This window comes from Gopherus evgoodei, chromosome 1 (genome assembly GCF_007399415.2).
Source record: "Gopherus evgoodei ecotype Sinaloan lineage chromosome 1, rGopEvg1_v1.p, whole genome shotgun sequence".
In the NCBI taxonomy this organism is placed as follows: domain Eukaryota; kingdom Metazoa; phylum Chordata; order Testudines; family Testudinidae; genus Gopherus; species Gopherus evgoodei.
This window is the reverse complement of record NC_044322.1, coordinates 154,335,323-154,348,097: the sequence shown is the minus strand read 5'-3', so window position 1 is coordinate 154,348,097 and position 12,775 is coordinate 154,335,323. Positions and strand designations below refer to the sequence as shown.

Below are 12,775 nucleotides of genomic sequence, written 5' to 3'. Positions count from 1 at the left end.
ATCAAACCCCACCCCACCCCCCGCATCGATTGCAGCAGCCTGGATCCCTAGTGAAGACCAGCCCTTAGTGGGAAAACCTTCTCCCTTCTCCTCATGTCTGCAACTTACCTCCCAAATTCCTTATCTTCAAGAATTGTGGCGGATGAAAAGTTTGAACTTTTTCAAGGGTCAGGATTGCATCTCTCAGAAAATTAAGATGCTGCAGCTTAAAGCTCAGGAGTCCATGGGTCAAAATCTGTCGCTGCAAAGAATTGGGTTTTGTTGATGTTTTTGAGTGGGTGGAAGGGACCCATAGGGGCTGGGGGAGATGAAGAAAAGTGTATTCCAGGAATATTCACAAGAATGGTATTCTTCATCGTATGTGCATCAAGAATATGTTTTGGATTTTAGATAGGAGATATGAAATATGCATATTGGGACTCGGGCAAGCTTAGCAGGCAGTGTATCATTCAGCTTTCCATTCTGATTAGTTTGTTTTTGTTGTTGTTTCCCTCTCTAGAGTATTTAACTGACCTGCAAGGTCGAAGTGTTGATGACCCTGGTTTGTACTGGGATTTCTATGGCAGCTCTGTGTGTGGTGAGCAAATGTTATCCTTTATTTTTTGTATGTGAAGGAGTTTCAAAACATTATCTAGCATGCGGTGGGGGGGGGGGGGGTTCTTTTGCTGTATGCCAGAGGCAGTTTTGAAGGGAAGTGTCTAGTTTTATTTACTGCATCGGTTACAGGATGATAAAGAAGACTTGCAATATGTTCCTAATGCTGATTGGACCTGCCTTTTTTTCTTTTTCTTTTTCTTTCTTCCCCCTCCCCCTCCCCCCTCAAACTAGATCCAAAAGATGAATCTGGATTTGACATCCTGGCAAATCCCCCTGGCCCAAGTGATGAGGATGAAGATGGCTTTAGCGATGTCTTTGAATTTGAATTTTCAGATGGGCCCCTCTTGCCATGTTACAACATCCAAGTGTCTCTTTCTCAGGGGTAAGAACTGATATAACTTTATGAAATAATCTGTTTGGGGTAGCAGGAGTCAGTGCCTGAATGCGGTTTTTAGAATAGCACAATTTAAACTCTGTTGTATTTCTGTACAATTATTCATACACAGTGTGCTACTGTGCGAGATGGTAGGGAAGAAAGCTCATGTGTCAGCTCCAGGGTGGAGTTCCAAAAGTGTAAGGGTACGCAAAGAAATTGCAATCTAAACATTCTGTGTGTGCTAACTGTATTTGCCACAGTATAAAGTGCTTTACAAAATGCTGTTAGCTGGTTTTACATCCCAGAAAAGAGTGAATTACTGTTTTAACCTCAGACATATCAAATGTCCTCCCACAACCCAAAAAAGGATCTTGATGGTCCCCAAAAAACACATTTTGCTTCTGTGATTTGACATTTTATCTTGAAATTTTTCTTTGTGAATTTGCATCCCTTTATCACTTAATAGACACTTTGAGTGACATGGCAGCGTTATTACAGTTTTAACGCTCCGATGCAAAGCTGGGTTTGACCCATGAATAATGCATTGAATCAAACACATCGAGAAATGGCTGATAGCATGTTGGTTGTATACAGATATTGGAACACTATTAATCACAAGCAGAAACCTGGGCTGTTTCAGTTGTGTAGTCTCTCCTAAGTGTGAATTAGCTCAGTAAACAACTGTTCGTAGTTGCAACAGTTGCATAACTTAAAACTACAGTGTTTGTTCATAACCTATTATCTCTGAAGAGTTTATAAGCCATGTTGGATTAGCTTTTTTGACTGTGGTTAAATGACCATTAATCAAAATTTGACACACATGAAAATTGAATATTTAGTATTTAATATTAATCTGAAAAATCCAGTGTGTTTTCCCATTAATTGCATCTTTATAATTCATAGCTGCCCAAGGTACTGATTGTTTAACTATAAGATAATTCTTGACTGCTAAATAAAAAGCAAGGCTTCATTGTGTAAACATTTACACAAGTGAGTAGTGGTCAATGTGACTATTCACCTATATAAAATTATGTACCTCAATTTACAGGGTCAGGGCCTATGTTGAGATATCATACAACCAGCCTGTCACCCAAAAGTCATGGATGACATTAGTATGCGTGTATGTCTATCTACATGCATCTGGACACTGCTAAATTCTAATCCCACAGCTACTCTCATTGATGCCAGTGAAAGTGTTTGCAGGAGTATGGTGATCAGGATTTGACACACAATGTAAAGCTACTGCTTACATAACCCCCCCCCCCTTTTGTTCTGCAGACCACGAAATTGGGTATTGCTGTCGGACATAGTAAAGAGGCTGAAAATGTCATCCCGCATATTCCGTTGCAATTTCCCTAATGTAGAAGTTGTCACAATCACCGAGGCAGAGTTTTACAAACAGATATCTTTGAGTCAGTTGTTCTCTTGTGCTAAGGACCTTGAAGCTTTTAATCCAGAAAGCAAGGAACTCTTGGACTTAGTAGAGTTTACAAGTGAACTTCAGACTTTACTTGGATCTTCACTTGAGTGGTTGCATCCGGATGATGATAATCTCTCTGATCTCCATTGGTGAGCCACCGGGCCATTTAATGTATAGTACCATATAAAGTTAAGTCTTTATGTATATGTGTTAAAAATGCAATTGTTTCTGTAAAGAAAGGACACTATTAAATATTAAAATATCTTTCCTTTATATAAGAGATTTGAATTCCAGTTTGATGGACTTTGGAACATTTTTTTTTTAAGAACTTTAATCGGTTTTTACAAAATTGTTATATAATGTTTCTTTAAATGCACACAGGCTTTGGGATACTTTTGTTTTTACTTGGAACACATTTAAAAAATAACACATCCACACATTGACTTTGTTTCATACAAAGCACTGATTACACAGAACGTACTTTTATAGGTGATGTGATCAAAGTCATGTGGCTTGTTTGGGAGAGAGAATTTGGTAAGGCACTTCATGATATTATTTTTGTTTACAGAATTACCTGCGTGGCCAGGTAAGTGCTATTGAATGTAATTCAGTAGCTTGTAATATAAATTAAAACCGTATCCATAAACACCAACTAATTGTATGGACTTTTATATCCTAATTTAAAAACTGTGAAATTTAGTTTTCACACATCAAACCGGATTGTTTATATATGTTTAAACATTTTATGCTCTTTATTTAAAGAAGACTTTGAACTATTTTTTCTGTATCTTGTAAAATATTGAAAAACTAACATATGTTGAAGTTGCTTGAAACTGTACATAAACTAAAATTTTCTGAATTGTGTGTTTACGTTTGAGATCTGTGTTTTAACTTTGTAAGTAAATTCTCCTGCCTTTGTATTTATATTTTACAAAAATTTTCTTAAAGGCAATAAAACTGTTGAGAAAATTAAGATATTGAAATGAGTTTTATTCTCTGCATGATTATAAAACAAACTGACTTATTCAAGTTTGTAAAAGGAGGATCTGATCTCATTTACTGGAGCCAAGCAGGAATGGCACAGGTGCTGGGAAGCAATTTATAAAATATGATGTGGAATCTATATTAGCCTTCTACTAGCAAGGTCAAAAGAAAAATATCTCATAAGCCTTTTACAGGGTCAGATGTTTCAAAACCAGTAGTACTCCAGAAAGTCTTGAGACATTTTATTTAAAGAACGGTGAATCCATTTAATATGTTTTTCCCACTTGTCATCTTTAAAGTTGGACTGATTGAATTTTTTTTCTCAGTGGTTCCTAAGGGGGCAAGAGGAGAGAGAGGATAGATGTTCTGTTAGATAATTTCTGTATAGAGGCATCAAGTATGTGAGCACACTGTGGGCTTTTCATGTGTGCTCTCCTATTACATTAGAGACAGCCTTGAACCAAATTCCTGGTTCTAAACTTCATACATTTATGAGTGCCTTACCAAAATATCCTGAAACCCAAATCCTTCAAGATCAGGGGTTTTGGCCTGCAAATGTAGATCTAAACCTTCCTAATTGTCTTGGTCTTTTGATTCGGTGTTCAAGTTTGGTACATTAGAGGAACAGGTTCCCACTGTAAACCAGATCCTGAGTTTTGTTTCAGATCCATCTCTAATATTAAAGTCAGCCCTGTGTGAAAACCAAACACTTAAAACTCCTCATACATTTGTTTTGCATCTATTGGATGTGATCTCTGACCAGTACTACCATAATGTGCTTAGATAGGGTTAGAAGCAGTGCAGTTAGCCAAACCAAGTAAAATGCCTCCAGGACTGACATCTAAAGGAACTGTTGAGGGCTGTCATACAAACATCTGACTGTCTATAGACACAGTAAGATTTTTATTTTTTCTTGGATTGGTTTCTATCTTTTGTACTGCTGCACTGTGACACTTCCTCCATTGTATTAAGATTTGGGGAGATACAGCAAAGATTCATATTGTGCCATCTGCAAGTTATAACTGAGTGTTTTTCCTGAAAAAGAATATCTAAATTTCTCTAAATGCATGAGGACCAAAAAGGAGGTCAGAAATGGATCCCTGAAAATACCTCCTGTACCCTTGAGTGTTCTCCCCAGTTACCACAAAGCTCAGTGTCAGCCCCAGATGTACAGGGAAGCACGACTAGTGGCGTGCAGGGGTTGTGGCTGGTTCACAGAGTGCAAGTGAAATCTGCTTTGCAGGGCCCATAGGGGTCCCTGAGAAGCAGTGAAGTTAGTGCAACCTCAGAGATGCACTAACTGATGCTAGAAGTTGGCTGACTCCTAAAAGGGCTGAGAATATGTGAAGCATTAGGGTTAAAGCCTCTTCTGGCACCTTCCCCCATTGACTGCTCCCCCCAACTAGGAGTGGTGTTACTCATAATGGGCTAGTTCTGATCTGGGCATCAATTTAAATCTAGACTACCTCCCGTCAGAGGAGTTATGACAATGGGAGATCAGAAATAGGCCCAACACCCACATGTTGTGGGTGGCGGAAGCCAAGATGCCTCTAGAACGGGTAGGCAACCTATGGCACGCGTGCTGAAGGTGGCACATGAGCTGATTTTCAGTGGCACTCTCACTGCTCAGGTCCTGGCCACCGGTGCAGGGGGCTCTGCATTTTAGTTTATTTTTAAATGAAGCTTCTTAAACATTTTAAAAACCTTATTTACTTTACATACAACAATAGTTTAGTTATATATTACAGAGTCATAGAAAGAACCCTTCTAAAAATGGTAAAAGGTATGACTGGCACGCGAAACCTTAAATTAGAGTGAATAAAATGAAGACTCGGCACACCACTTCTGAAAGGTTGCCGACCCCTGCTCTAGAAGGTCATAGGATATCTAGGAGAAATACCCTCACTTTGCACAAAAGCAATCTATATTTAAAATGCAAGTTCCCCTGTTTATAAAAAAAAATAAATAAAATAAAGTACATGTCTTAGAGCTCCTTTTTTGAATGCATATTGTGCAGTTGGATTTTGGAAACAGGCATTTTGCTTTGCTCGGCTGTCTGCTAACAGCTGAAAGTGGCAAGTTCTTGTTCTTAGTTGCTGGTTACATTTCTACTCTTGCCGTGGAAATGAGGGTTTGAGCATAGAAATTACGTTGTGTGTAAGTATTAAAAACAAATGTTTCTTGGACCTGTTTTCTCTGGTCAGCTGCTTGCTGATTGGCTGGTGATTTCTGGGTATTTATCAGCTGTATACCACTTTATGGTGTATTGGCAGAGACCACATCTCTAGGCATGGAGCGCAAAGGAGGGAAATCTGCGAGTTTCATGTTCAGTTGGTAAACAGGAAATGGAAGTATATTTCCTTTTCTGAACCACCTTCTTTGGAATGGTCTGAAATGTGCTCAGAATAAATATCTGCCTAGTCAGAACCTTCAGCATCAGCCAATGGGGTCCTTTAACAATGCTCAGTACACAACCACGCCATGTCCACATCAGGACTTTATTTTCAAATACAGTTAGAAATCTGCACTGTTGTAACAAAGTTTGTGTGCACATTAAGGACTTGTCTATGCTATATAAATACAGCAATGGTAGGGGAATTCCTTATAACACTTATCTCCTGATGTGGTTTTGGGAAAAAAAAAAAAAGTTCTCTTTTGTGATGCAGCATGTAGGACTACTTCCTTCTAAACACCTGCCAGAATGTGCGGTGGTGACCTTGCTGGCCCAGTTGTCTTCGATCAACATCTTTCGCATGCAGTGGAGCTGCTCTCTAATTCAGAGTCTGCCCACCTGCTTGTCTGGAATCATGTTGCTCAGAATCTGGCATTGCCCACAACAGTTGCCCTCAATTCCCATCAGTAATTAGTCAGATTCAGCTGCTTACAAACCAGATGGGAACTGTGGTGGTGCCTGTGGCTACTTTTGCTCTCTCAGATCTCTCAATGTACAGTTTATTTTGGTTGGTGTTTACTTGGTGATGGCTGAGGAAGTCTAGAAAACACCCTGCTCCAGGCTAGGTGAGGAGTAAGCCTCATCCTGGAAATGGTTCCTTGGAGTGATGCACAAACCTCAGGTCTGTGATGCTTAAACCTACATTTTACCCCCTCTAGCTCCCAACAGGGCTGAATATTTCTTTAGGTCCCTGACTACAAATTCAGTCTTCCATTTGAAATCTTTCTCCCCTAAAAGGGTGCCCTTTTTTCTGCTGGCTCATTGTTTTTGTTTTTTTCATCCATACACATTCCAGAATCCTGCAGCCTGGCTGAAGTCCTCTTTCCAAAGAGCTTTGAAAGTAATACTTCTAGCTATAGACATGGTAACTGGCACAAAAGAATCTGAGAAAGGTATCTGGCGGCTTAAAGGTGGTGAAAATGTCCCTTGGAGAGTGTACTCCATGTAATGGAGTACCCCCGCCACACAACTATTGAAGCAATCCTATAGTAGCTCCCAGTGTAGAACTCAGGGCCACAGGAAGCAGAAGGTAAAGCAGAGCAGCCGTGAATCTGCTCTAACCACAGCTAGAGGCCATGCTGATCCCATAATAGAGAAAGCATGAAGATGGCTACTCCCCTCCCCTCTTTCATTTCTGTGCCAAGCACAAGTTGTACTTGAGCACTGATCTGTGGACTAAGCATTAATATGAACTGATCAGTAAGTCAGAGTAAGGTAAATATAGGCAGCAGTAACTCTAGTCCCTTACGGATTCTGTAATACTTGTTGAAACGGTCTTTAAACACTAATGTGTCTACACTATGAAATTAGGTCAAATTTATAGAAGTTGATTTTTTAGAAACTGATTTTATACAGTCGAGTGTGTGTGTCCCTACTTAACACCATTAAAACCATTAACTTGGCAGAGTGCATCCATAGTACCAAGGCTAGCATCGACTTCCAGAGCATTGCACTGTGGGTAGCTATCCCACAGTTCCCACAGTCTCCACTGCCCATTGGAATTCTGGGTTGAGATCCCAATGCCTGATGAGGCAAAAACATTGTCGCGGGTGGTTCTGGGTACATGTCGTCAAGCCCTGCCCCCCTCGCTCCATGAAAGCAATGGCAAAAAATTGTTTCGAGCCTTATTTCCTGGGTTACCTATGCAGACGCCTTACCACAGCAAGCATGGAGCCCGCTCAGCTCACCATCACCATATGCCTCCTGGCTGGCAGACATGGCACTGCATTGCTACACAGCAGCAACTCATTGCCTTTTGGCAGCAGATGGTGTATTACGACTGGTAGCCGCCGTCGTCGTCTCCTGGGTGCTTTTGTAGCCAACCTCAGTAAAGTTAGTCAGGGGCACCTGGACATAAATGGGAGTGACTCCAGGTCATTCTCTTTTTAAGCTTTGTCTCATGGCGATTCAGTCCTGCCTGCAGTCGTACTGCACCATCTTCTGGTGAGCAGCCAGGAGACAAGGATGGCTAGCAGTCGTAGTGCACAGTCTGCTGCCAGCCTAAGATGTATGAGAGAGATGGAGTGGATCAAAACAAGAAAGAGACCAGATTTGTTTTGTATTAATTTGTGTCCCTCCATGAATAGTGGGGGGAGGGAGAGCTGAGTGATTTGAGTATTGGCCTGCTAAACTCAGGGTTTTGAGTTCAATCCTTGAGGGGGCCATTCTGTGCGACACCTGTGTGTGTTTCTCCTTGATGCAAACTCACCCCCTTTGTTGATTTTAATTCCCTGTGAGTCAAGTCGCCCCTCCCTCCATTAGAGCAATGGCAGGCAATCATTTTTCAGCGCAGACACCATAGCATGGCAAGCATGGAGCCTGCTCAGATCACTGCCGCAATTATGAGCACTGTAAACACCACACACATTATCCTGCACTATATGCAGAACCAGAACCTGCAAAAGCAAAACCAGATGAGGAGGCGATGGCAGTGCCGTGACGAGAACGATGAGGATATGGACACAAACTTCTCTCAAAGTACGATCCCCAGTAATGTGGACATCATGGTTTTAATGGGGCAGGTTCATGCCATGGAACGCCAATTCTGGGCCAGGGAAACAAGCACAGACTGGTGGGACTGCATAGTGTTGCATGTCTGGGATGATTCCTAGTGGCTGAAAAACTTTCACATGCGTAAGGGCACTTTCATGGAACTTCATGACTTTCTTTCCTCTGCCCTGAAGTGCAAGAATACCATGATGAAAGCAGCCATCACAGTTCACAAGGGAGTGGCGATAACCCTGTGGAAGCTTGCAACGCCAGACAGCTACCAGTCAGTCGGGAATCAATTTGGAGTGGGCAAATCTACTGTGGGGGCTGCTGTGATGCAAGTAACCAACACGATCAAAGAGCTGCTGCTATCAAGCGTGGTGACTCTGGGAAATGTGCAGGTCATAGTGGATGAAATGGGATTCCCCTAACTGTAGGGGGGCGATAGATGGAACCCATATCCCTACCTTGGCACTGGAGTACCAAGGTAGCCAGTACATAAACCACAAGGGGTACTTTCAATGGTGCTGCAAGCACTGGTGGATCACAAGGGATGTTTCACGAACATCAACGTGGGATGGCCGGGAAAGGTACATGATGCTCGAATCTTCAGGAGCTCTGGTCTGTTTGAAGAGCTGCAGGAAGGGACTTTTTTCCCAGACCAGAAAATAACCGTTGGGGATGTTGAAATGCCAGTAGTTATCCTTGGGGACTCAGCCTGCCCCTTAATGCCATGGCTCAGGAAGCTGTACACAGGCAGCCTGGACAGTAGGCAGGAGCTGTTCAACTATAGGCTGAGTAAATGCAGAATGGTGGTAGAATGTGCATTTGGACATTTAAAAGCACTCTGGTGCAGTTTACTGACTCGGATAGACCTCAGCAAAACCAATATTCCCATTGCTATAACTGCTTGCTTTACGCTCCACAATATCTGTGAGAGTAAGGGGGAGACGTTTATGCTGGGGTGGGAGGTTGAGGCAAATTGCCTGGCCGCTGATTACTTGCAGCCAGACACCAGGGCGGTTAGCAGAGTACAGGATGGCGTGGTGTTCATCGGCGAAGCTTTGAAAACCAGTTTCATGACTGGTCAGGCTACGGTGTAAAAGTTCTGTTGATTTCTCCTTGGTGAACCCCTCAACCCTTGGTTCACTCGACTTCTCTGTAAACCAGCCACCCTCCCCTGCCCCCTTTGATTACCACTTGCAGAGGCAATAAAGTCATTGTTGGTTCACATTCATGCATTCTTTATTAATTCATCACACAAAGAGGGGGATAACTGCCAAGGTAGCCCAGGAGGGGTGGGGCAAGAGGGAAGGACAAGGCCACATTGCACTTTAAAACGTATTGAATGCCAGCTTTCTGTTGCTTGGGCAGTCCTCTGGGGTGGAGTGGTTGGGTACCTGGAGGCCTCCCCCACCGTGTTCTTGGGCATCTGGGTGGGGAGGCTATGGAACTTGGAGGAGAGCAATTGGTTACACAGGGGCTGTAGCGGTGGTCTGTGCTCATGCTTCCTTTTCTGAACCTCAACCATACGACGGAGCATATCAGTTTTTTCTTTCAGTAGCCTCAGCATTGCCTCTTGCCTTCTGTCACCAAGCTGATGCCACCTATCATCTTCAGCCCACCACCTGTCCTCTCATTCATATTGTGCTTTCCTGGACTCTGACATTGTCTGCCTCCACGCATTCAGCTGGGCTCTTTCAGTGTGGGAGGACTGCATGAGCTCAGAGAACATTTCATCGCAGGTGTATTTATTTCGTCTTCTAATCTTTGCTAGCCTCTGGGAAGGAGAAGATAATGTAAGCGTTGAAACATTTGCAGTTGGTGGAGGAAGAAAAAGGGAGATTGGTAGTTAAAAAGACACATTTTCGAGAACAATGGGTAGACTCTTTCATGGTAAACCTTGCTGTTAACATTACATAGCTCGTGTGCTTTCGGTACACGGTCGCATTTTGCCTCTTATTGAGGGTATGCTGGTTTGGTGTGAGAGATCTTTCATGCAGGGTTGGGCAACAGAATTTGGCTTGCAGGCAGCCATGATAAGACAGTCTTTTGGCTTCTTTAACCTTCTTAACATTTGGGAATGGTTTCAAACAGCAGCACCCTCATTTCCCATACCAAGAAGCCGTTGGGTTGGCCATTTAAAAGGAGGAGGGGCTGCAGTTTTTGGGTTAATGTGCAGCACAAACCCAACTAACCCCTCCCCAGACACACACCCAATTATCTGGGATGATCGCTTCACCCGTCCCACCACGTAGCTAACAGCGGGGAGCATTTCTGTTCATCCACAGGCAAGCAGCCTTAATAAAATTACCCTATTTCAACCAGGTGACCATGAATGATATCACTCTCCTGAGGATAACAGAGAGATAAAGAACAGATGTTGTTTGAATGCCAGCAAACACCGGGACTATACGCTGTTATGCAATGATTCCAGACTACATGCTACTGGCCTGGCGTGGTAAAGTGTCCTACCATGGAGAATGGAATAAGGCTGCCCTCCCCAGAAATGTTTTGCAAAGGCTTTGGGAGTACATCCAGGAGAGCTTTATGGAGATGTCCCTGGAGGATTTCTGCTCCATCCCCAGACACGTTAACAGACTTTTTCAGTAGCTGTACTGGCCGCCAATGCCAGGGCAAATTAGTCATTAAACATGCTTACTTTTAAAACCATGTATAATATTTACAAAGGTACACTCACCAGAGGTTCCTTCTCTGCCTGGCAGGTTCAGGAGGCAGCCTTGGGTGGGTTTGAGGGGTATTGACTCCAGGTCCAGGGTGAGAAACAGTTCCTGGCTGTTGGGGAAAATGGTTTCTCCGCTTGCTTCCTGTGAACTATCTTCAACTTCCTCCTCCTCCTCCTCGTCCCCAAAACCTGCATCCCTGTTGTGTGCTACTCCATTGACGGAGTCAAAGCACAAGAGTGGGGTAGTGGTGGCTGCACCACCTACAATGGCGTGCAGCTCATCATAGAAGCAGCATGTCTGAACCAGAGCAGCCATTTGTGTCTGCGTTTTTTTGGTAGGTTTGCCTCAGATCATTAAGTTTCACACGGCACTGCTGCGGGTCCCTGTTATAGCCTCTGTCCTTCATGCCCTTGGAGATTTTTTCAAATGTTTGGGCATTTTGTCTTTTGGAACGGAATTCTGATAGCAAGGCTTCGTCTCTCCATACAGCGATCAGATCCCGTACCTCCTGTTCAGTCCATGCTGGAGCTCTTTTGCGATTCTGGGACTCCATCATGGTCACCTGCTGATGAGATCTGCACTCACTTGCAGATTGCCACACTGGCCAAACAGGAAATGAGATTCAAAAGTTCATGGGCCTTTTCCTGTCTACCTGGCCAGTCCATCTGCAGTTGAGAGCGCTGTCCAGAGTGGTCACAATGGAGCATTCTGGGATAGCTCCCGGAGGCCAATACCGTCGAATTGCGACCACACTACTCCAAATTCAGTACAGAAATTGATTTTAAGAGTCCTTTAAGTTGAAAAAAACAGCTTTGTCATGTGGACGGGTGCAGGGTTAAATTGATGTAATGCTGCTAAATTAGACCTAAACTCGTAGTGTAGACCAGGGCTAAGATTATTTCGGTTTATAAAAGAAAACTGAAGGCATTACTATTTTTAACTTGTACAACGTAAAGTAGTTTTTAAAATAGTATCTAAATTTAAAATTATGTCTATGAACCCTATATTTTTATGTCAATGTTGATTCACAGGCAGAAAAGGGGAATTTTTGGTAAGATTTGATGCCACAAATATGATCGTATAATTTTTGACATTTTATTGGAACAGATTTGTATTTACACTATTTCATTTCTACATATTCTGGAGATGCACCTATTTTGGGGAGGAATCAGACAGGACACACACCATGAGAATGGGTTGGCTCATTAAGGGATGAAAAACACCCCCAGAGATCTAAAAGAACTGTTGCATGTAATGCTTCTCAGCATGTATGTGTGTGTATATAATGTTCACTCCTAGGTTAATCATGCTAGTTTTCTATTCCAATCTTTTGTTTGCTTTGTACTGGTTCACTTTGACGGCAGAGTGGAGAGATTGTATCTTCTTGCAAGTGACAACCATGATGAACTGGTACAAGAAGCACTACCTTTCAACTTTGATTTCACTAAGAGCTCTCTTAGAAACCTTTTGCTGCTTCTGATGCTTTATAGAGCTGCAATTCTTACCTCATTCTACATGGTACATTTCCTTGTTCTCCTTCCAGCAATGCCTGTGCCTCAGTTTCCCTGATCTGTAAAATGGGAATGATAATACTTTGTAAAGGGCTCTGGAAATGGTGAAAAGTGCTACATGAGTGCTTAACTCACAGCTGGGTAAATAGTGTAGTATGGCATTAGTCTAGATCAGAGGTGGGCAAACTATGGCCTGCGGGCCACATCTTACCCATGGGACCCTTCTGCCCGGCCCCTGAGCTCCTGGCCTGGGAGGCT

The 12,775-nt window shown here is 42.8% G+C and overlaps 1 protein-coding gene across 10 annotated transcripts in view; it reads left to right on the top strand.

Annotated features, from left to right (window-relative positions):
- The window catches only part of BCOR (BCL6 corepressor), a 66,936-nt gene extending 63,570 nt beyond the window's left edge, over window positions 1-3,366 (top strand). For 9 of the 10 annotated variants that reach the window (XM_030576107.1, XM_030576090.1, XM_030576072.1 and 6 more), the window contains 3 exons: window positions 500-577; window positions 829-979; window positions 2,252-3,366. In XM_030576107.1, coding sequence (XP_030431967.1) covers window positions 500-577; window positions 829-979; window positions 2,252-2,546 — 524 coding nt within the window. In that variant the 3' untranslated portion in view covers window positions 2,547-3,366. Of the gene's footprint in view, window positions 1-499; window positions 578-828; window positions 984-2,251 lie in introns of those variants that run through there. The other variant, XM_030576099.1, reaches the window with a different exon arrangement.
- Window positions 3,367-12,775: the final 9,409 nt, after the last annotated feature.